General features: G+C 40.9%; 2 protein-coding genes and 1 non-coding gene across 11 annotated transcripts in view; 2 read left to right on the forward strand and 1 right to left on the reverse strand.

The window, feature by feature from the left end:
* NLRC4 (NLR family CARD domain containing 4) overlaps positions 1-5074 on the forward strand; it is a 43143-nt gene extending 38069 nt beyond the window's left edge. Inside the window, exon 9 of the mRNA XM_054475629.1 lies at positions 4761-5074. Coding sequence (XP_054331604.1) covers positions 4761-5053 — 293 coding nt within the window. The 3' untranslated portion in view covers positions 5054-5074. The remainder of the gene's footprint in view (positions 1-4760) is intronic.
* A 361-nt stretch (positions 5075-5435) lies between these two features.
* The window catches only part of SLC30A6 (solute carrier family 30 member 6), a 59391-nt gene continuing 39974 nt past the window's right edge, over positions 5436-24852 (reverse strand). For all 9 annotated transcript variants that reach the window (XM_054475630.2, XM_054475631.2, XM_063648848.1 and 6 more), the window contains 4 exons: positions 24747-24849; positions 22505-22552; positions 19896-19964; positions 5436-9317 (listed from right to left, as the gene is read on the reverse strand). In XM_054475630.2, the coding sequence (XP_054331605.1) occupies positions 8817-9317; positions 19896-19964; positions 22505-22552; positions 24747-24849 (721 nt within the window). In that variant the 3' untranslated portion in view covers positions 5436-8816. The remainder of the gene's footprint in view (positions 9318-19895; positions 19965-22504; positions 22553-24746; positions 24850-24852) is intronic.
* LOC129031048 (U6 spliceosomal RNA) lies at positions 14903-15009 on the forward strand. The gene has a single exon (XR_008500925.1). It is a non-coding gene; the product is annotated as a U6 spliceosomal RNA (small nuclear RNA).

Genomic DNA, 24852 nt, shown 5'->3' on the forward strand with positions numbered 1-24852 from the left:
ATTTCACCTGTTTTTTTGTTTGTTTGTTTTGTTCCAGGCTGGAGGGCAGTGGCGCGATCTTGGCTCACTGCAACCTCCACTTCCCGGGATTCTCTGTTCTCTATTCGCTTCTCCGAATCTCAAGTGATTCTCATGCCTCAGCATCCCAACTAGCTGGGATTACAGGTCCATGCCGCCACACCAGTTAATTTTCGTATTTTTAGTAGAGACGAGGTTTCATCATGTTGGCCAGGCTGGTCTCAAACTCCTGACCTCAAGTGATCTGCCTGCTTCGGCCTCCCAAAGTGCTGGGCTTACAGGCATGAGCCACCACGCCTGACCAATTTCACCTGCTCTAACAAAACCCTTTGTTAAATGGCATCTTTCAACTTGGATGTTTGAAGCTGAACTCTGCTATCCAGCCTGTTCTCAAAGAGAGCTCATGCCTGTAATCCCAGCACTTTGTGAGGCCGAGGTGGGTGGATCACTTGAGGTCAAGAGTTCAAAACTAGCCTGGCCAACATGGTGAAACCCTGTCTCTACTGAAAATACAAAAATTAGCTGGGCATAGTGCACATACTTATAATCCCAGCTACACGGGCAGCTGAGTTGGCAGGATCACTTACTTGAGCCAGTGGGGCAGAGGTTGCAGTGAGCTGAGATCGTACCACTGCACTCCAGCCTGGGCAACAGAGCCAGAACCTGTCTCAAAAAAAGAAAAAAAAAAAAAAAAAAAAGCCATCACAGACCCTATTCATGTTCTAGAAGCTCTGTGTTAAATCCTGGGCCCAATCATTCTGCTGTATAGATCCCGCTATCATATTTTATTTTCCAAAAGCTCTTTCTTACATCTTATTGTTGCTGAGTAGATGCAGTCTACTGAAAAACTTAGGATCTCTGAAAAACTTAGGTCTCTGGAGTTTGATTTTTCTTGTTTTCTACAGTGCCTGATTTCTTTGGGAGTTGTTTGGCTTTTAGTCTCAGTCTTCCTTGTGCGAGGCTGTTGTCAAATGTCTGATAATCCTGTATTGTCCTCTTCACATTTTAGAGTGAGACACAAGTTGATAGGGAGTTCTGTGTGTCTAAGGGAGGAGGTGACTTTTTGATAGGCTAACTTCACTAGGGGGTGATTGGGCAAGCAAAATGGCCCCTTCTTTGTAGGGCCTTTTCCTGGGGGGCAGTTCCATTTCTCCTAAGAAGAATCCTCCAGTCTTCCTCCTGGAGCATATAAGCCCAATTGCAAGTGTTCTGGGAACAAAGTGGAGTGGGAAAGCCTATTGCTTTTGTGTGCTCCCAGGGTACCCTGACCTACCATAGCACCCACCACCCATCTAATTACTTTATAATGCATGTCTTCACACTATTTTGTAAGCCCATTTAGACAGGGACCATGTCTGTCGTTTGCACATATCCCCAGCACCCAGCATAATCAGCAGCACAGAGTAACACTAAAGATGTTGCTGAATGAATAAACAGTGAGAGCTCTGGTACTGGTTCAGGTGAACTATAGGACAACACAAATGAGAGTTGTGTTTGGGATACAGGAACCCCCAAGAATCAGAACCCTTCTTACCCAGGGCATTTGAGATTTTTCCTGGAATTCCAATCAAGCCATTTGCACTCTCCACAGCCCACATACAGCCTATGGCTCTAAATGTCATGGATTCTGTTTCTCTTGGATCTAGTCTGCTCCTCATAACATAAGCACTGCAGATTAAATGAACAAAAGGCATGCCCTTGGCTTATGACAAATGTTGTTTGTTCTTGGTTCCTGCACTAGCACACATTCCAATAATTATCTAAGAAACTCTCTTAAATTGATGATAAGATCCTTATACCTTAGTAGATAACCAGTATAAACTGCTCACCCTCTGAGGGTGGAATGGGCTTTAAATTCTTCTTAAATTCCTTTTAGGTGGTGAAAATATGTTCTGCTAGCTGAGAAGGAGAAAAAAAGTTGATCTTTGGGGAAGGAGCCTTAAATAGACATACAACTGGCAAACAGCATTTGGACTGAGTGCATGCCATGCTGGGAAGCATATGGAGAAGGGGCAAAGGCAGAAAGGACATGAACATGAGATGGAAGAGAGAGCAGGGAGAAAGCCATCCTCCAAGGAACAGAGGAGGTGGAAGGCAGGGGAAAGCGAGGACCTATGTACTATTTGGGCTGGGCACAGGCTAAGCTGCGATAACAGAGACCCAACTATACCATGGCTTACAGAAGGTAGAACTTGATTCTCTCTCATGTAACAGTCCAGAAATGAGCAGTCCAGGCAGGTGGGGTGGTTTTCCTCTGTGCAGTCTTTCAGGCCCAGACCCCTACTTTTTTTTTACTCCTCTATTCCTTAGAGTGTTATTTTTGACTTTATGGCCATAGCTAGGTCACTGCCCTGTGATCATTTCAACCTAGTAGAAGAGGGGAAAAGTGGAAAAGTGACATGGAAGTTGCACACATCACTTCTGCCTATACTTCCTTGGCAAAAATTTAGCCACACCTAACAGCAAGGGAGGCTGGGATATGAGTCGCCATATGCCAAAATAAAACTCTGTAACTATGGAATAAGGAGAGTCAGTTTTGGGAACAACTAGCAGTCTGTCTCACTTTTCTTCTTTTTTTTTTTTTGAGATGGAGTTTCACTCTTGTTACCCAGGCTGGAGTGCAATGGTGTGATCTCTGCTCACCGCAACCTCCGCCTCCTGGGTTCAAGTGATCCTCCTGCCTCAGCCTCCCGAATAGCTAGGATTACAGGCATGCACCACCACGCCTGGCTAATTTTGTATTTTTAGTAGAGACGGGGTTTCTCCATGTTGGTCAGGCTGGTCTCAAACTCCTGACCTCAGGTGATCCGCCCGCCTTGGCCTCCCAAAGTGCTGGGATTACAGGTGTGAGCCACCGCACCCGGCCTCTGTCTCACTTCTCAAATAAATAAAAGTGGCAAAGAAGGCCCAAAGATGGTGTCAGTGACACTGACCATGGGTAAGAGACATGAAGGCAGACCCCTGTGAATCATCTCCTTACCTGGATTTGCCCACTTTAGCCACTAGCATCTTGACCACGGTCAGGCAGGGTCAATCACTTTAGGTGTCTGTAAAGAAGAACCTGAAGAGCTTTCAAAACTCAAGACCTTATGATGGTGATGAAAGCATGGCTGACATTGACTAAGGACACACTCTAGAATGTACTTAGTTGCACTGAACAAACTACACAAGGCCATGCAGTGACATCAGACACCAAACTCACAGATCTCCTCCCACTATGGAGCTGGTAAACCCCTTTACTGAAAGTGGGTAAGGGTATAGTTTCAGTGCATAACTAGGTTGACCTCACCCACGTAAGCTGGTCAGACAAGACTGTCCAATTCTGTCATTAAGCCCTCATTACTGGTAGCAGATAGCTTTTAGTCTTTGCTTGCTTACCTTAAGATTGTACGGCACTGAACCTTTCCTTCTTTAACGTGAACTCTTTAGTGGTCTTCTCACTGAGACAATGGAAAGGAACTTTTAAAACCTCTTTTCCTACTTGGAATCCAAACTGAATCATGGACCTTCATTTCTAAAAGGGTCAGTTTCTGGAACATTATCTAATATTACACATCTCCCAAGAAATACAAGTTTAATATACAACAAATTAACTCTCCAAAGTTGGGTGAGGTACACTAAGATGAGCTCGGATGAGCCGAGTAATGTGGATTGATAAGCCAGGCATACATCTTCTGCAATTTGTGTGTGATACTCTGGAGTATAAACATGTAACAGAGTTCCCATGTCCAGTCTGCCTGTCTGTCCACTCTGTACTTCAAGGTGAACTTAGTCATCCAGAAAAGGCCAGGTAGGTGGGTAGGGATAACACTTTGCACAATTTAATATGCATAATTAACACAGAGCTAGTTTTGTGAAATCCTAATGTTGTATACTGGCCAATCTGTATAATGGTACATGACCTGAAAGAAAGGTATTTTTTCTTATTGCAAGACTCATTTGGATTCCAGTACCACCTAAACTGGTAACATGGGATAAAGAATGAACACTAAACTATTTGTGTGTGTATACACACACACACACACACACACACACATCCTTTGTATGTATGTGTGTGTGTATGTGTGCATTCTTTGTGTATCAGAAAGACAGGATATCCACCTATCCTCTGTAGGAAATACTTTAGGTGCCCTATTCTGTAAGGAATGGAGGAACTTCCTGAAGAGGCTCGGGAGGGTTATACATAAACAGGTAAAAAAAAACACCCAAATCTTTAGATACTGAAGGAGGCTCACGTACTCAAGTTTACAGTTAGGAACATACCCAAAGAAACAACAGGTAGTGTTTACTTTTTCAGAAGAGGAAACGACCTAATATTGCCAAAGATTGACTCCAGTTTCGAAAACAAGTACTGAATATTTAATAGCATCTCTCACACATCAATTTTAAAGCAACCTTCCATTTCCTAGGAGTAAGGAAAAGGGAAAAAAATGCAATTCATTTATATATTGTTGCTATCTCACTACGAATCACTATTTATCAGATTCCCTTATACTCTAGGAAAAATATAATAGACCGTATTCACAATCACTGCCCTAGCTATAGAGAATTACATAATTTTTTATAGAGAATTATAGTAATTTTTATAGAGAATTACATAATAATTTCTTTCTGAGGCAAAGCACTGGTTCAAACATGGCCATTTCAAAGTGAAAAAAAAGTATGTAAAATAAATGTAGAACCTATTTCTTTTTTAAAAAAAATATTTTTCTTCCAACTAATATACTTATTTCTTTACCCAGGTGCATTTTTTGGAAAGAACCCTCTGAAAAACTTCCAGCAGTTGAATTTGGCAGGAAATCGTGTGAGCAGTGATGGATGGCTTGCCTTCATGGGTGTATTTGAGAATCTTAAGCAATTAGTGTTTTTTGACTTTAGTACTAAAGAATTTCTACCTGATGCAGCACTAGTCAGAAAACTTGGCCATGTGTTATCCAAGTTAACTTTTCTGCAAGAAGCTAGGCTTGTTGGGTGGCAATTTGATGATGATGATCTCAGTGTTATTAAAGGTGCTTTTAAACTAGTAACTGCTTAAATAAAGTGTACTTGAAGCCAGCAAGTGCTCTGGGACCTCATTACTTTAAGCCTGGTAGTTAAAAAAAATCTTGCAAAAGGATGCCAAAGAAGATAAGGAAGTGGAAAGAAGTTTAATGTGATGATTAAAAACATGCAACAGTTTTGTGTCTTAGCTCTCCTGCTAGGATTATTGGCTCCTTGAAGGAACTCTGATTCATCTTTGTGTTACCTTTGGTCTGGGTCATACCAACTGGTATACTGAATGCATATTAACTTAGTATAGTGCCTGGCATGTAACAGATTCTCAACAATATTCTCAACAAATATTCGCTGAATATGAGATAAATTATTAATAGCTACTGAATAAAGATTATTTAAAATCAGAGAGGAAACTCCATATATGTTCTTTAATCCAAACAGTTTAATTCAAACAATCTGGAATGTAAAAAGCACTTTCTGATATTAGAAGGAGATCAGACTCCCAAAAAAGTTCAGCATTCTTTAGTCAAGCAAAACTTGGAAGTTTATAAACAGCTACAACAGAGGCTTGAAATTCAGGTCCTCTCGAGTACCTGCTACATTATATGTAATTCCAAACATGACTTCAGAGATTAAAGAAGAAAGGGAAGATGTTTCGCATTCTTTTGTACCCTATATAAACTAAGGGTACCCTGCCCTAATCTTTTTTCCAACACTTTCCCAAATAACCCTTTCTTACAAAGAAAGAAGTCTAAGAAAACTCTCCAATCTAAATATATTTAAGTAGAGGCAAGCCTGAAAAAAACACAAAAACCTAAATGGTGTTAGGCTGTGGTTCACCTATTCTCACGGCACCTCAAATTAATGGCTTGGGTGTTGGTGTAGGTAACACTTGGCCTGTATGTTGAGGTAGTCACTAGATAAAATTCTGGGCACAACATCCGTTTAGCAATTGGGCACATATTCTACAGATTTAGCCAGAACGTTTTGAAGCTGGTATTTTACAGATCAACTAATTAATTCCTCTCTCTAACTTTACAGATGAGAAAGCTCAGATGATTTGCCCATGGGTTATAAAACTACTTCCTTACACAGTGGCAGCATCAGAACTGGAATTCAGATCTCTTGCCTCCTAGGCAGTGTTTTTCCCATTATAATACGGTGACTTCGTAAAGCAGGGTTAATTACATTCCACGGAGCTTACATCTTAATCACAAACAATGGGACAAATATTTAAATTGAACTTCTTTCTCTGTCTAGCTTCAAGTGATTCTGTGGCAAGATTTACTAGTAAGGCTGCTGCCTATAGGCCTATGCTGGGCGAGTTCCTTATTTTCATATCCAGAAGTTAGTCAGAGCTTGGCAAATAAGACTTCTCTATATAATAATGCATGGGCCAATGTCCCCTGTAACATCTTACATGCAGGAAGTAGGGCCAATTCTTTCATAAACCGCAGGCAACTGTGAGTGTCTTTTCTCAAACAGTGAAGGTAGGTATTAAAGCACCTTTGGTGGGACAGATGCACAGGTGTTGCCTCTGAATTGGTTTTGAGGAAGTAGGCATAAAACCTCACACATAACTGTGTCTGATACCTGAACACTTTAAAATCCTATGGGGACGGGGAAGACATGCATGGGGTGGCAGCACATACCTCTTAACCATAACTCAGGACATGGCAGTTCAGATTTCATGCATGACCCTAATTCACATTTAGTTGAGATCAATGGAGGAAAAAGAATCATCCTGTAATAGTAGACCAATAACAGATACAGTAATAGTTGGAAAACATAAGATAAAGGCCAAGGAACAGGTTGCCTTATTACATTTTACAAAGTATCATTTTCCCCAGTAGTCAAGGTAGCATAGGCTGTATTTCTTTAGCAGGTAACATGCCTGAACAGGGGTTGCAGATGTCAAAGACAATGACCAACTCCTCACTAAGAAAAAGGTATTTAGGACATGGTCACTTATTACCACAGATGACAATTCTGCTTGACAGAGATGGCTTCTTGGATGTTTTTAATCCACAGTGAAGAAAAAGGATTTCAAAGTGCTGCTCCTATTTGAAAGTGAATGAGTTGACTGAAGAAACTGTTGCAAATTCCAGAAAAACAAAAATCTTCTCTAGATAGCTGGCTGATGGCTGGGAAAGTCATAAATCTCCAGGAGCACTGGATTCCAGGAAAGTTAAGTCCATTCTCAAAATCCCATTTTAAAACTGTTATGGAATGCATAATAAAATAAAACAATAAAAAACCCTCCTAGGTCATGTGTGACTGCTGCTTGTTATACTTTATGGAAGTAATACTAGCCATGTTAGAAAGTCCTTAAACTCTGCATTTGGAAAACAACTAAAAAATAACATAATCTATGTAATTCTCACACTTCATCACAGTTAACAATTTCCCATTTTTGACAAAGCAAAACAAAAAGAAACTGCCCACTGCAGACCTAACAATGCTGTATTCTATAATCTAAGGTCCATTATGCTTTGGTAAAATTATATTATATATTCTCAAATTCTTTGTGCAACTTGAAAAGACATCAAATTCCATGTTATGTATGGAACTCCATGTGTTTTGGTAATATATTTGATATATTTTGTTAATAAAATAAGAAATTAAAAAGCGAATGAATGAAAATGTGGCAGAAAAGATAAATTCATTATGTCAGTATTTGATTAAATGTAACATAGAAAATTAGGATTCTTTAACTGCATATCACCAAAAGTTGGGTAGTCACCTAATCAAAATAAAACACTGAGAACCATGGACTATTTACAAATGTACTAAAATTTTTAAAGGAGAGAAACTTTAACAAAAATCTTGATAATTAAAAATTCAAATTGTGCTAGATAGAATGTATTCCAAAATTTCTGCTAAAAATTTTTGCTTTTAGTTTGTAAGACATAATTCAGGAGAACCTCAAAGAAAAATTTAGCAATTAAGTTTGGAAAAGCTATAAAAGAGACTTTTACTTTTTGAACAGACATTTTTCCCTTTCCCAAAATGTGTATTATTCAAGAAGCATGTTTATAAATCTCACTAAAGAAAACATCGGCCAGGCCTGGTGGCTCACAACTAATCCCAGCACTTTGGGAGGCTAAGGTGGGTGGATCATGAGGTTAGGAGTTCAACACCAGCCTGGCCAACATGGTGAAATCCCCCATCTTTACTAAAAATACAAAAATTAGCTGGGCGTGGTGGCAGGTGCCTGTAATCCCAGCTACTCGGGAGGCTGAGGCAGGAGAATCATTTGAACCCAGGAAGCAGAGGTTGCAGTGAGCTGAGATCACGCCACTGCATTCCAGCCTGGGCGACAGAGTGAGACTCCATCTCAAAATACAAAACAAAACAAAAACTAAGGAAGCCTTAATAAAGTACAGCCCTAAGTTAATAATAATGTATTGGCTGGGCACAGTGGCAGAGCAAGACTCCGTCTCGGAAAAAAAAAGAAATATCGTATCTTAGTAATGTGACAGATCCATTCCATCAAGTGGCTCTTATAAAGGTAAGGTCACATCACACTGCAGTCAACTACAAAACCAAAGATACCAAAATCCAAATTTAAAGAAACACATGTTCTAAAGGAAGCCTATTTAAAGCCTTTAACATTTATGAGGATTTCACTGTCACAAATAAATTTTACAAAAATATAGTTTCATAGGTTTCATGAAATGTGAACAAGCTTACTATTATCTAACATTTAGAGTAAATGATTAAACAGTCAATGCAAAGTTGGATTACTAAATAAATTGGAAGCCAAGGAGTCAATATTCCTCATAAAAATAAGTTAGAGTCTATCATGGTCTTGGTTGTCCAATTCTATTATTAGTTCCATATCTACTTGGTATATTTGTAAAACCAGTCCTCAATCCTTGAGTTGCTCCAATTCCTGGAACTCCAAGTCCTTGATTAAGCATGCTGCTGTAAGGTGTGTGTCCATGATTGAGACCAAAACCATAAGGCCTTGTTTGTGTGTTTAGAAGAATAATTGGGTTCACATTTTTCCCAGGAGTGTTAAATGAAAATTCTGGAGGTGGACTACTAGGTTTAGCTGGAGTTGATGTAACTGGGTTCAAATCATCAGTACCCTTTAAAAGAGGCATTGGGATTACGTGATGATCTGAAAAGTTTAGGACATTGGCTGCAACAGGCCCAGACAATAAGGCAGGCCTAATCCAGTCATCCTTGAAAATTTGAACAGTCAGAGTAGACACTAGAGTGTACAGCCTGTTGGTCACATGAGCAAGAACCATTTGTTCATTGGCATCTCGTCGAATTCTTACATGCACTGATCCAGCCTAAAAGGGGCAAAATCATAACAAAGAGATTGCTTAGAATTATACTAACGAAAATTTCATTAGATAAAACATTTTATTTATGATTTGGTAAGTTCCTGGAGTTTTTTTTGAAAGAAAACGCTTAATGTTAATATTTCTTAAAGACTACTTGCTGGTGATTATCATTGTAATGAGTTAAATAATTTGTGAATCTTTAAAATACAAAAAAAGAAATATCCATGTAGGAACAAGATAGGCATGTTATAATACAAGGAAGAATATAAATGAAACATATGAAAAATAAATGTAAGAGCCGAAAAGGTAGGTATTAATTCCAATTGAAGAGGACTTCAAAAGAAGATGGTATTTAATCTAGGGTTGGTGACTAAACAGAATTTCAAAAAGTAGAGAGGCATTCCACACTGAGGGAAAAGCAATGAAAATGTATGGCATACTTGGTAAGAATAAGCAATAATACTAATGTATAAAGAAGTCCTGGCCGGGCGCAGTGGCTCACATCTGTAATCCCAGCACTTTGGGAGGCCTACGTGGGTGGATTACCTGAGGTCAGGAGTTCGAGACCAGCCTGGCCAATATGGTGAAACCCCGACTCCACTAAAAATACAAAAAATTAGCCAGGCATAGTGGCGTGTGCCTGTAATCCCAGCTACTTGGCAGACCAAGGAAGGAGAATAGCTTGAACCCAGGAGGCGGAGGTTGCAGTGAGCCAAGATCGCACCACTGCACTCCAGCCTGAGTGACAGAGTGATATCCTACCTTGAAAAAGAAAAAAAAGAAGTCCAAGTATTTCAGGGGGCAGAAGAAGGAGGAGGGAGAGAGAAGAGAGGGAGAGAAGGAAGAGAGGAAAGAAAGAAGGAGAAACAGAGGAAGGGGCTGGGTGCGGTGGCTCACGCCTGTAATCCCAGCACTTTGGGAGGCTGAGGTGGGCGGATCACCCCTGACGTCAGGAGATCGAGACCAGCCTGACCAACATGGTGAAACCCCGCCTCTACTAAAAATACAAAAATTAGCCGGGTGTGGTGGTACATGCCTATAATCCCAGCTGCTCAGGGGGCTGAGGCAGGAGAATTGCTTGAACCTGGGAGGTGGAGGTTGCAGTGAGCTGAGATCACGCCATTGCACTCCCAGCATGGAAAGAGAAGGGAAGAAGGAAGGAAGAAAAATGATAGGTAGGTAATAAGGTTAAAAAGAGGCTACCAGAGGACTCTAAAATGATAAGGAATTTTGATTTAATATCAGCAACCCAACAGAAATAAATAATCAGAGTTCAGAAAAATTGTAGGTATAGATGACTGGAAATCAGGTAGGAAAAAAACTTCAACAATCTAGATTAGAAATGAGGAGAGCTGCCAAGTACAGTGGCTCATGCCTGTAATCCCAGCACTTTGGGAGGCCAAGGCAGGCAGATCACCTGAGGTCAGGAGTTCGAGATCAGCCTGGCCAACATGGCGAAACCCTGTCTCTACTAAAAATACAAAAATTAGCTGGGCATGGTGGCATGCACCTGTAATCCCAACTACTCAGGAGGCTGAGGCAGGAGAATCACTTGAACTCAGGAGGCAGATGTTGCAGGGAGCAGAGATCATGCCACTGCACTCCAGCCCGGGAAAGAAAACAAGACTCCGTCTCAAAACAAAACAAAACAAAACAAAACAGAAGAGGAGAGCTGAGCCAGGCCAAAAATAGTGGGGTCAGAGAGGGACAGACAGATATATCATATTCCAGGGGCAGAAATGGAAGGATTTGATACCCAGCTGGAAGTAAAGGATGAGGGAGATTGACTCATCAAAGATGATATCAAGGCTTCTAAGGGATAGGGAGCACCAGGCATTACAATGAGAGTTAGAAGTATATTTGTTAACGTGAAAAAGTGTTTACCATAAATTATGGGTTTTTTTTGGTTTTGTTTTTTTGTTTTCTTTGTAGAGATGAGGTCTCACCATGTTGCCCAAGCTGGTCTCGAACTCCTAGGTTCAAGCGATCCTCCTGCCTCAGCCTCCCAAAGTGCTGGGATTATAGGCGTGAGCCACCATGCCCGGTCCATAAATTATGTTTTTAAAGTAGATAATCAGCAAATGATCCTATTTTGATTAACACAAACACACACACACACACACTCCCCCAGCCTGAGCAACATGGTGAAACCCCATCTCTACAAAAAATAAAAAAAATTAGCTGGGTGTGGTGGCACACATCTGTAGTGCCAGCTACTCAGCTACTCAGGAGGCTGAAGTGGGAGAACTGATTGAACCTGAGAGGTCGAGGCTGCAGTGGCTGCACCACTGCACTCCAGCCTGGGTGACAGAGAGATCTTGTATCAAGAAAAAAAAAAAAAAAGATTTCAACCCCATTTACAATATCCACAAAAGAAATAAAATACCTAGATATACATCTAACCAAGGAGGTGAAAGATCTCTACAAGGAGAACTATGAAACGCTGCTCAAAGAAATCACAGATGATACAAACAAATGGAAAAACATTCCACGCTCATGGATTGGAAGATCAGTATCATTAAAATGGCCACATTGTCCAAAGCAATCTACAGATTCAATGCTATTACTATCAAACTACCAATGTCATTTTTCATAGAAGTAGAAAAAAATATTTTAAAATACATATGGAACCAAAAAAGAGCCCAAATAGCCAAAGCAATTCTAAGCAGAAAGAACAAAGCTGGAAGCATCACATTACCTGAATTCAAACTATAAGGCTATAGTAACCAAAACAGCATGGTACTGGTAAAAAGACAAACACATAGACCAATGGAACAGAATAGAGAACCCAGAAATAAAGCCACATACCTACAGCCATCTGATCTTTGACAAAGTCAACAAAAACAGGCAGTGGGGAAAGGACTACCTATTCTATAAATGGTACTAGGATAGCTAGCTAGCCATATGCAGAAGAATGAAGCTGGACCTTAACTTTCACCATATAAAAAGATTAACTCAAGAAGGATTAAAGATTTCAATTTAAGACCTCAGCAGGGTGCTATGGCTCATGCCCTGTAATCCCAGCACTTTGGGTGGCCGAGGTAGACAGATCACCCGAGGTCAGGAGTTCAAGACCAGCCTGACCAACATGGTGAAACCCTGTTTCTACAAAAATGAAAAAAAAAAAAAAATTAGCTGGGTGTGGCGGCAAACACCTGTAGTTGCAGCTACCTGGGAGGCTGACAAGGAAAAATCACTTGAACCCAGGAGGCAGAGGTTGCAGTGAGCTCAGATCATGCCACTGCACTCCAGCCTGGGTGACAGAGCTAGACTTCATCTCAAAAAAAAACAGACCTCAAAACTGTAAGAATCTTGCGAGACAACCAAGAAACACCTACAGAATGGGAGTATGCATCAGACAAAGGTCTGATATCAGAATCTATATAGAACTTAAAAACTGAACAAACAAAAAACAACCCCATTAAAAAATGGGAAAAAAACATGAACAGATACTTCTGAAAAGAAGTCATACAAGTGGCCAAGAAGCATGAAAAAAATGCTCATCATGACTAATCAGCAGAGAAATGCAAATCAAAACCACAATGAGATACCATCCAACACTAGTCAGAATGGCTATTATTATTATTATTATTTATTTATTTATTTATTTTGAGACAGAGTCTTGCTCTCTTGCCCAGGCTGGAGTGCAGTGGTGCAATGTCAGCTCACAGCAACCTCCACCTCCCGGGTTCAAGCAATTCTCCTGCCTCAGCCTCCCAAGTAGCTGGGATTATAGGCCCACGCCACCATGCCCGGCTAATTTTAGTATTTTTAGTAAAGACAGGATTTCGCTATGTTGGCCAGGCTGGTCTTGAACTCCTGACCTCAGGTGATCTGCCTGCCTCAGCCTCCCAAAGTGCTGGGATTACAGGCATGAGCCACCGCGCCCGGCCAAATGGTTATTATTAAAAAGTGAAAAAACAACAGATGCTGGTGAGGCTGCAGAGAAAAGGGAACGTTTATACATTGTTGGTGGGGATGTAAATCAGTTCAGCCACTCTAAAAAGCAGTTTGAAGATTTCTCAAAGAACTTAAAACAGAACTACCATTTGACCCAGCAATCCCATAACTGGGTATATATCCAAAAGAAAATAAATCTTTCTACCAAAAAGACACATGTACTTGGATGTTCATCGCAGCACTATTCACACAGCAAAGGCATGGCATCAACCTAGGTGCCCAATAACACCTAGGACTGATGGGCACCTAGGTTGGATTGCTTAAGGAAGAGTTCGAGACCAGCCTGGGCCACATAGCAACTCTATCGTTATAAAAAATAAACTAGCCAGGCACACATATGCAGTCCCAGCTACGAGGAAGGCTGAGGCAGGAAGACTGCTTGAGCCTAGAGGGTTGAGGCTGCAGTGAGCCATGACTATACCCCTGCACTCTAGCCTGGGTGACAGAGCAAGACCCTGTCTCAATAAATAAAAAATAAAATAAGACACAAACAAAGAAAAATAAAAGTTAAAGAAACAGAAGGATAGAGACAAGTATCAAGGATGACAATATTTATCTCTAGATGGCAGAATTATTAAGGATATTTACTCTCTTTTTTATGACTTAGTTACAAGTTTTTATTTTCTTAACAATTGGGTACTATTTGCCTAATAAAAACTTAAAAAAATATATATATATATATAAAAATATATCATAGATGGCCAGGCATGGTAGCTCATGCCTGTAATCCCAGCACTTTGTGAGGCTGAGGTAGATGGATTGCTTGAGCTCAGGAGTTTGAGACCAGACTGGACAACATGGCAAAACCCCATCTCTACAAAAAATACAAAAATTAGCTGGGCGTGGTGGTGCGTGCCTATAGTCACACCTACTTGGGAGGCTGAGGCATGAGGATGGCTTGAGCCCATGAGGCAGAGGTTGCAGTGAGCCAAGATCATGCCACTACACTCCAGGCTGGGCAACAGAGCCAGACCCAGTCTCAAAAAAATAGAGTAAATAAAATTAAATAAAATGTCCAGCAGACACTCCATGTCGGTCTCTAAATAAACACAGATTTTCAAAAAAGAAAAAAATTCTTACAAAACATAAACTGCACATAAATTAGCCAAATTGTTTAGTAACAATGTATCTGAATCTATGACTTGAAACGCTAAATACAGAAAAATAGTAAGAGAGTTATTGTCAATCATGAGACAGAGAAAATATCTATATTCCTTGAATTTGACTTCTAGTTTATTACTTTTAGCTAAGACAAGCCATGTCTCGAAATCAAGTCATCTCTGATTTTTCCCTTTTCCTTTGCCACTACCATTCACAATTGTCACTACCTAAGTATTAAAGATGCCATATCCTCTTTCAGTCTGATATGGAAATCAAAGTAATTAAAATAAGGAAACTCTATTTTCAGAGTATGAACTTGAAAAGTCGCCTATAATTACAGTGCATGCGTTCATCTGTGGCTTTTGTGATATTAACTTTTAGCAGCTCAAAAGCTTGTTTTATTAAATTCCTGGGTCTTAACCAGGGACTTCATAGGTGTGGTTTCTAGATGCCAAGTTCTGAGTTGATGACTATATTCTTTGTGTTTATAAGCCATCCAATGTCATTAACGCAATTAAAAGAATGGTTAAGTGGTCACTTCGGCAGCACATATACTCAAATTGGAACGATACAGAGAAGATTAGCATGGCCTCTGTGCAAAGATGACATGCAAATTCATGAAGCGTTCCATATTTTAAAAAATTAATTAAAAAAATAAAGGAAAGAATGGTTGAAAATGAACTATAAGACTCAAAGTGTGTAGTTCTAAAAGGCATTCTAGAAGGCAATTTGGGAATTTGCATCAAAAGCCATAAAAAATGTGAATATTTTCAGATTTACAAAAACTTCTAAAAATTAATCTTAAGAAATAATCATGGATATTTACAAAGATTATCCCATAAAAATGTTTATCCCAGGCTGGGCGCAGTGCCTCATGCCTGTAATCCCAGCACTTTGGGAGGCCGAGGTGGGCAGATCACAAGATCAGGAGTTCGAGACCAGCCTGGCCAACACAGTGAAACCCTGTCTCTACTAAAAATCCAAAAAATTAGCCAGACGTGGGGCATGGTGGCGGGCATCTGTAATCCCGGCTGTCTCTTCGCAGATTCTACAAAAAGAGAGATTCCAACCTCCTGAATCAATAAAAAGGTTTAACTCTTGTGAGATGAATCTACACATCACAAAGCAGTTTCACAGATAGCTTCTTTCTAGTTTTTATCTACTTGGGAGGCTGAGGCAGGAGAATTGCTTGAACTCGGGAGGTGGAGGTTGCAGTGAGCCAAGATCATGCCATTGCACTCCAGCCCAGGCGACAGTGTGAGACTCCGTCTCAAAAAAAAAAAAAAAAAAAAAAAAAAGTTTATCCCAGACCTGTTAATATAGGAAAAATAGAAGAGAATCTAAATATTCACTAAGGGACTTATGAAATAAATTATGGCATATTTAGATAATGTAAAACTAAGAAAATTAAAATTATATTGGGATTCTTGCAAGATGGCAGCAGTGGTGGCAGTTTTTGAAATGCCTCAAATGTTTCCATTAAAACAAAGAAAGTAACACAGTACCCCTATGAAAACTCAAATACAAGGTATAAGACCTTCAAGGTAACACAATCTGTGCAGCACGAAGCAACAGCACATCTGACTGACCTAAAATCCTCAAAGCGGCTAACAAGACTTAATGGAAATCTAGGACAGCCAATATGAGAAAAGCAGCTGCAACTGGGAGGAGTTTTGCACATTACAACAGTGGGCAAATACACTGGGTCTGCAATAAGGGCTGGAATAGTCTGAGCCCTATGAGTTCTCGAAAGTAACCAGGCAAAGCTCCCCTCCAAAAAAAAAAAAAGCCCCATATCAAAAAGAAACAATGGCAAGAGAATCCAAACTGAGTAGTACAGTTGAGACAAAGGACAGAAGAAGTTCAGATAAAAATGTAAGGCAGGGCCAGGCACAGTGGCTTGTGTCTGTAATCCCAACACTTTGGGAGGCCAAGGCAGTAGGAGTGCTTAAGGCCAAGAGTTCAAGACCAGCCTAGGCAATACAGCAAGACTCAGTTTCTACAAAAAAATTAAAAAGATCAGCTGGGCATGGTGGTGTGCACCTGTAATCCCAGCTACTGGGAAGGTTGAGGTAGGAGGATCATTTGAGCACAGACATTTGAGACTGCTGTGAGCTATATCTGTACCACTCACTCCAGCCTGGGTAACAGGGCAGGACGCTGTCTCCTTAAAAAAAAAAAAAAAAAATGCTGGACACAGTGGCTCACTCCTGTAATCTTAGCATTTTGGGAGGCCAAGAAGAGCAGATCACCTGAGGTCAGAAGTTTGAGACCAGCCTGGTCAACATGGTGAAACCCTGTTTCTACCAAAAAATTCAAAAATTAGCTGGGCATGGTGGCATGTACCTGTAGTCCCAGCTACTGGGGAGGCTGAGGTGAAAGGATCGCTTGAACCTGGGAGGCGGAGGTTGCAGTGAGCCGAGATCACGCCATTGCACTCACCCTAGCCTGGCGACAGAGTGAGACCCTGTCTCAAAAAAAAAAAAGGGTAAAAATGGCAGAGAGGAACAGAGCCAGAATAAAAAACTTTCTTCACAAAATCATCAGAAGATGGAGCTCTAGACCCATGAATTTGTACACACAACCCTAAACCACTCCTAATTTTAAAGTTCAGGAAAACTAATTTCACATAAAAATGAGCAACAGAAAAGGAGAGAGGGTCAAATCCCACACAAAGTTATGTAAGAAAAAGAGACTATAAAACAGATTATAAAAGATCACCAGACAGATAAAACTACATGTCAGATAAAAACTATAACCTACCTTTTAAAAACCAATCAAAAGATATAAAACAAGATCATAAATCAGAATTAGAAAACCTTAGAAATGAGATGACAATTGTATTACAAGAAAAAAGATCACTTTAGAAATGAAGACTTACTCAGAACAAATACAAACAAGGAAACATACAGGTATACTTTAAGAGACACAAAAGGTTAAAAAAACAAATCAAAAGGAAATTAAAAGATAAGAATTTGAGAGAAAATAACAGTAAGGCAAAGATCCAATATATTCAACATGCACATAACAGAAGTTTCCACAAAAGAAAACCAAAGAAATAGAACAAATATTACAAAATATAATTAGATGTTTTAAGAAATTATTTTTGAAACAGCATTATTGAAAGCGTGCACTGTGGGCCGAGCGCAGTAGCTCACGCCTGTAATCCCAACACTTTGGGAGGCCAAGGTGGGAGGATCACTTGAGGTCAGGAGTCTGAGACCAGCTTGGTCAACATGGTAAAACCCCGTCTCTACTAAAAAAAAAAACAAAAATTAGCTGGGCGTGGTGGTGCATGCCTGTAATCCCAGCTACTCGGGAGGCTGAGGCAGGAGAATCGCTTGAACCCTGGAGGCAGAGGCTGCAGTGAGCCGAGATTGCACTACTGCATGCCCACCTGGGTGACAGAGCGAGACTCTGTCTCAAAAAATAAAAATAAAAATAAAAAAGAAGAAAGGGTGCACTGCATATCTGAAATAACTGATGCGGAATGACCAATGCCAAGACATATTCTAGTAAAGGTACTGAACTTAAAAAAAATCATTTGGGCATCCAGGCAAAAAGATCAAGTGACATATAAAAGGAAAAAAATTAAGACTATCATTAGGCATTGTCTCAGAAATGCTACATGCCAGAAATAAAAGGGATAATGTATTTTTAAGAAACTTGAAACAAATGTGTACTGAAGAGTTTATATCCAATCAAATTAATTTTTAATCATACTGTCCACAAGCTGCTTTCAACATTCAAGAATTTAGAGAATATTGTTCCCAACAGCCCCTTCTAAAGAATTTAAAGAAGTGTAGTGTGGTGGGTCCCCCACTAGGTTATTCGAGGGTGTATGTCTGCTGCCCAAACTCTGAAGGCCAGGCAGTGAGCCAAAGCCATGGTACACAGTCGAGGAGCAAGCGACCCTGAGAACCAAAGATTTTATATATTTTATATATTTTCCTTGGTAGCATCTGAGACCCTACCAAGGAAAACAGTCTCATTACACACATACAGCAGGCAAAGAGCGAGAAAATTAGCTTAAAAGCAGCTTAGAAATGGGAGGTGGGTAGATCTCTAAAGCTGTCCTGCTGCTCCCCAGGAGTGCCCCATAGGTAAGTCCTAATAAACTCACCTACTGGCCGTGCTGGACCTGTCCAAGTCATTCTTTGGTCTCTTGACACTTTGGTCACTTGGCACCTTCCCAGTAAGGAGGGAGGGGATGTTACAGTCTCAAGTTTTTCTTGTAATAAGTTTTAGACATCCAAAATAATGAGAGAGGGAAAGAGCTGGGGAAGGTGGAGGTGAAGGAACCATTTTCCCACTACAAAAGCATAGCCTGAAACTAAAGACTGCAAAGTGGGTAACATCATTGAACTGCTGGACCAGCTTTGATCTGTTTATCTATAAAATTTGTGTTATATTAGAAAAATCAAACCCTATCTGTTTTTTTTAAAATGATACTGTAGAAGAGTATTTAATGACATAGAAAACTGTTCATGATAAATTAATTAAATGAAAAGAGCTAATTATAAAACAGCATGATCTCATTTTCTGTTGTTTTTTTTTTTTTTTTTTTTTTGGAGACAGAGTCTCACTCTGTCACCCAGGCTAGAGTGCAATGGCGTGATCTTGGCTCACTGCAACCTCTGCCTCCCGGGTTCAAGGGATTCTCCTGCCTCAGCCTCCCAAGTAACTGGAATTACAGGCGTGTGCCACACCACCATGCCCAGCTAATTTTGTATTTTTAGCAGAGGTGGGGTTTCACCATGTTAGCCAAGTTGGTCTCAAACTCCCAACCTCAGGTGATCTGCCCGCCTCGGCCTCCCAAAGTGCTGGTATTACAGGCATGAGCTACTGCGCCCAGCCCATGATCTCATTTTCTAAGGAAAATAAATGTATGAACACCAAAATATCAACAGCAGTTTTCTTTAGATGATAATATTATAGTGCTTTACATTTTCTGTATTTTCCTCATCATTCCTAACGTATGAGGAAAACTGTGTCATAATAAAGTCTCTCTGGTACTGAGGTTCAAACTGAATTAGAAAATACGAAATTTTATGCTGAAGCAAGTTGTGTTACTGTAGTTCTTCAAAATATTCAGCAAACTCTCCAAAATGAGAACTACAGTTAAAAAAGAAAGCAATTGCACTTTTAATTTTTTTTTAACATTTTCTTATGTGGTAATTACACTGACTACAAAGTGTCTTATCTGGACACTTGTATTATTATCATTAACATGTTTGAAGGAAAAAAAATAAAAACATTCCTCTATTGTTTGGGAGGTTAAGGCGGGAGGACTGCTTGAGGCCAGGAGTTGGACACCAGCCTGGGCAACAGAGTGAGACCCTGTCTCTAAACAACAAAAAATCCCTCAGTTAGGTAACTGAATTCATGTACATTTTAGACTCTGCTTAACATAACTAGGAATCAAACGCTCTATGAAAATTTTAAGGAAATACTTTTTTTCAGTTTTAAAAATGGAAGACTATATTTTAAATTAGAACTAAAGTCATATATAAAAGAACATACCAATGAGCCAAAACCTAGGGTCCAAAAATGTTCATTTCGGACTTCTAAAACTCCATCTAAGGTAGATACCTAACCAAAAACAGAAATAGGTGATCAGAGTTGTCTGTACTTAACATATCCAATGCAGTTTAGTCACATTATGGACTTAGTTTAAACTTAAGAATGACACAGCCAAATCCTGCACAAGGACACTCATTAGCTAAGAGAAGTCTCAGACCATTCAAGATACCATTCCTGTTTGTTCCATACTGACCCAAGACCTTGCTTTCCTAGTTTCTTGCTTGCCCCAATTCTTTTAGAATCAGGTCCCCACTGCTCAGTTTTAAACCCCTACCCCCACCAATTTCTTCAACAGTGTATGGTTCTTTTCATATCAATATGAATATATTTATATCTAGCACTTTGTGGTATCAGATTTTTTACTTAATTTTTTTGTTTTCTCAATCACTTCTTTCTCTGAAATCCCTTATAACAAATCTCTGCACAACACAGGATGTTGTTTGGATGTGAGTCTAGAAGAAATTCCAAGGCCAGATATATATAGTGTGTAGCCCACTGGTATAGTTGCACAGGACACATACTCAAGGCCAGGCTTCACTAGTTGAGAGTAGTAGCCAGTTATATTGGTAAAAGTGGCCTCTATCACACTGACAATCAAAGGTTTAAAATAGTTTCAACATCAAAATAGTTCATTATTTTATTTCTTCATTAGTTAGTAGGTGGAAATTTGTAACAACTTAAAAGAAAGTCTAGGCTGGCCACGGTGGCTCATGTCTGCAATTCCAGCACTTTGGGAGGCTGACGTGGGCAGATCACTTGAGGCCAGGAGTTCGAGTCCAGCCAGGCCAACATGGCGAAACCCTGCCTCTACTAAAAAAGTATAATTGGCGGGTGGGGAGCAGAGAACACGGCACTGCACTCCAGACCGGGTGACAGAGCAAGACCCTGTCCCACCTGGAAAAAAAAAAACCAAAAAACCACAGCATTTGACCGGGCACAGTGGCTCACGCCTGTAATCCCAGCACTTTGGAAGGCCAAGATGGGAGGATGGCTTGAGAGCAGGAGTTCAAGACCAGCCTGGTCAACACAGCAAGACCCCATCTCTTTTTATATATATATTTAAAAAAAACAACAAAAGGCTGGGCACAGTGGCTCATGCCTGTAATCCCAGCATTTTGGGGCGGATCATTTGAGGTCAGGAGTTCGAGAACAGCCTGGCCAACATGGTGAAACCTCAGCTCTACTAAAAATACAAAAATTTGCCAGGCATGGTGGTGGGAGCCTGTAATCCCAGCTACTCAGGAGGTTGAAGCAGGAGAATCGCTTGAACCCAGGAGGCGGAGGTTGCATTGAACCGAGATCATGCCACTGCACTATAGCCTAGGTGATAGAGCAAGACTCAGTCTCAAAAAAAACAAAAAACAGGCTGGGCACGGTGGCTCACACCTATAATCCCAGCATTCTGGGAGGCCGAGGCGGGTGGATCACGAGGTCAAGAGATCGAGACCATCTTGGCCAACATGGTGAAACCCTGTCTCTACTAAAAATACAAAAGTTAGGTCAGGTGTGGTGGCTCATGCCTGTAACCCCAACACTTTGGGAGGTCGAGGTGGGTGGATCACGAGTTCAGGAGTTCAAGACCAGCCTGGTCAAGATGGTGAAACCCTGTCTCTACTAAAAATACAAAAATTAGCCGGGCATGTGGTGGGCGCCTATAATCCCAACTGCTTGGGAGGCTGAGGCAGAAGAATCACTTGAACCCGGGAGGCGGAGGTTGCAGTGAGCCAAGATTGTGCCACTGCACTCCAGCCTGGGGCGACAGAGCGAGACTCCATCTCAAAAAAAAAAAAAAAAACAAAAGTTAGCTGGGCGGGCCAGGCACTGTGGTCATGCCTGTAATCCCAGCACTTTGGGAGGCCGAGGCGGGTGGATCACAACGTCAGGAGTTCAAGACCAGCCTGGCCAACATAGTGAAACCCTGTCTCTACTAAAAATACAAAAATTAGCTGGGTATGGTGGCATGCATCTGTAGTCCCAGCTACTCAGGAGGCTGAGGCAGGAGAATCGTTTGAACCTGGGGGACGGAGGTTTCAGTGAGCCAAGACGGTGCCATTGCACTCCAGCCTGGGTGACAGAGCAAGACTCTGTCTCGAAAAAAAAAAAAGTTAGCTGGGCATGGTGGCACGCGCCTGTAGTATCAGCTACTCAGGAGGCCGAGGAAGGAGAATCGCTTGAGCCCGGGAGGTGGAGGTTGCAGTGAGCTGAGATTGCGCCACTGCACACCAGCCTGGCAACAGAGCAACACTCTGTCTCAAAAAAAATAACTAAATAACTAAATAAAATAAATAAAAATCACAGCATTTATAATAGGGTGGTCATTAGGCCATTACCTTCCACATTTACTTCAAGTGAATTTGATTGCCAAATTGAACAATTCCTCATATTTTTCTACATCTGCCACTATATTATGGCTCCTAGTATGTTATTGTGAAGAACATGAACTTCCCTCAAATAAAATTCTAGGTAGAGTTGAATAAAGTATTAAAAGTTTCCACCTTTTCAATTCCCTGATATAAAATAAAATGATTTTACTTACTATTCCGTCTTACCTCTCTGATGAGTTTGTCCAACTGACCAATAACATGGGGTGGTGTTGTCTGGGGAAAAATATAATAAAATATGAATAACGGGGAAAGGAAAAATGTTTGCGAACAATGGTCCTGAACCCCCTCCCCAAAAGGATTTTAAGCCAGCCTTTGCTTTGACTGGTGTCCTATCATGATTTAGAGATGAGAGGTTTCAACTGGCCCCACTAGTGGAGCAATATCATCAACTGGCCCATACCTGTTTTTTTATCTTGAAGATAAAATAAAAAGATAAATAACACTTAAACAACCAACCAACCAACAAAAAATCTTTGGGAAATGGTTACAAAGGTTGTATTTTGTATAGGGCATAGCACTATGCAACTATTATCTTATTATTTTTATTGTTTCTGGAGATGGAGCTACTGCCCTAAGTTTTGGAAAAGGCATAAGGGTAAGACAGAAGGAACCACAGTGCTTACATGCACATCCAGCCCTCGGAAACTGCCTTTCTTTTTTTGGAATCTCGCTCTGTTGCCCAGGCTGGAGCGCAGTGGTGCGATCTTGGCTCACTGCAAGCTCCACCTCCCAGGTTCAAGCCATTCTCCTGCCTCAGCCTCCTGAGTAGCTGGGACTACAGGCACTCGCCACCATGCCCGGCTAATTTTTTGTGTTTTTAGTAGAGATGGGGTTTCACCGTGTTAGCCAGGATGGTCTTGATCTCCTGACCTCGTGATCCAACCGCCTCGGCCTCCTAAAGTGCTGGGATTATAGGCATGAGCCACCACGCCCGGCCGGAAACTGCCTTTCTATTCATATTCAGGGTGTTCCTATCATTTCAGTAAGTAGCAACGTGTCATTTAAAATTTTAAGTTTGAAATTTTAAAGTCTCACTGATTCAGTGGCAGGAAATAATAAAATAGTCATAACCGGATTACACAAAAGCCAAAGCGCATTTACTGAGGAAAAATAAATATCTAAAAAAAATTTCAGGCCAGGCGCAGTGGCTCACGCCTGTTATCCCAGCACTTTAGGAGGTCCAAGGCGGGTGGCTCACCTGAGGTCAGGAATTTGAGACCATCCTGGTCAATGTAGTGAAACCCCAGCTCTACTAAAAATACAAAAATTAGCCGGGCATGGTGGCACGTTGCTGTAGTCCCTGCTACTCGGGATGCTGAGGTAGGAGAATCGCTTGAACCCAGGAGGCGAAGGTTGCAGTGACCTGAGTGTAGCGCCACTGCACTCCAGCCTGGGCAAGAGAGAGAGACTCCGTCTCAAAAAAAAAAAAAAAATTATGTAACATTGTTTTCACTTGAAAAATAATAATAGTTTTAAATTTGTGATTTTGTCACATTATAAATATAGGAAGATTTGTGACTATTTTATGGGCTAATGGACTTTCATCAGGTTCTTACTATATGAATTTCAGAGATTATTGTTTGACTTCATTTCTAGCAGGGGCTTCCAGTAACTAAAAATTTCACAATCTGTACTGTTAAAGGGAGGGCATTAAAAAAATTTTTGTTTTGTTTTTTTGAGATGGAGTCTTGCTCTGTCGCCCAGGCTGGATGCAATGGTACAATGTCAGCTCAGTGCAACCTCCGCCTCCCGGGTTCAAGCAATTCTCCTGCCTCAGCCTCCCGAGTAGCTGGGATTACAGGCGCACACCACCATGCCCAGCTAATTTTTGTGTTTTTTTAGTAGAGACAGGGTTTCACCACGTTGGCCAGGCTGGTCTCGAACTACTGACCTTGTGATCTGCCCGCCTTGGCCTCCCAAAGTGCTGAGATTACAGGCGTGAGCCACCTCTCCTGGCCAAAAAACTTTTTGTAATTAAAAATTATGACTGGGCACAATGGCTCTCGCGTATAGTCCCAACACTTTGGGAGGCCACGGCAAGAGGATTATTTAAGCCCAGGAGTTTTAGATCAGCCTGGGCAACATAGTGAGAGCCCATCTCTACAAATATTTTTAAAAATTAGCTGGGTGTGGTGGTGTGTGCCTGTAGTCCTCGCTGCTCAGGAGACTGAGATGGGAGGGTCCTTTGAGCCTGGGAGGTCAAGGTGGCAGTGACCCGAGATCCCACCACTGCACTCCAGTCTAGGTGACAGAGCAAGGCCCTGTCTCTAAAAAAAAAAAAAAAAAAATTAAAATTAAAAAATAAAAATAAAAATTCCACAATCTGGTAGAACAACACATACAACTTTTTAATCTGGTAGAAGAACATGGCTAATATTAAGCACGCGCATTGGAAGAAGAACCTTACCTGGAGTAAGACTTTCCCACTGTACACACTCATGGGATACATAGTGCCAAATGTCATCAAGGCAATGGCTATAGCAGAGGCAGTGTCTACGGCAAAATAATTACTA

The sequence above is a fragment of the Pongo pygmaeus genome, chromosome 12, assembly GCF_028885625.2.
Source record: "Pongo pygmaeus isolate AG05252 chromosome 12, NHGRI_mPonPyg2-v2.0_pri, whole genome shotgun sequence".
Classification (NCBI taxonomy): Eukaryota; Metazoa; Chordata; class Mammalia; order Primates; family Hominidae; genus Pongo; species Pongo pygmaeus.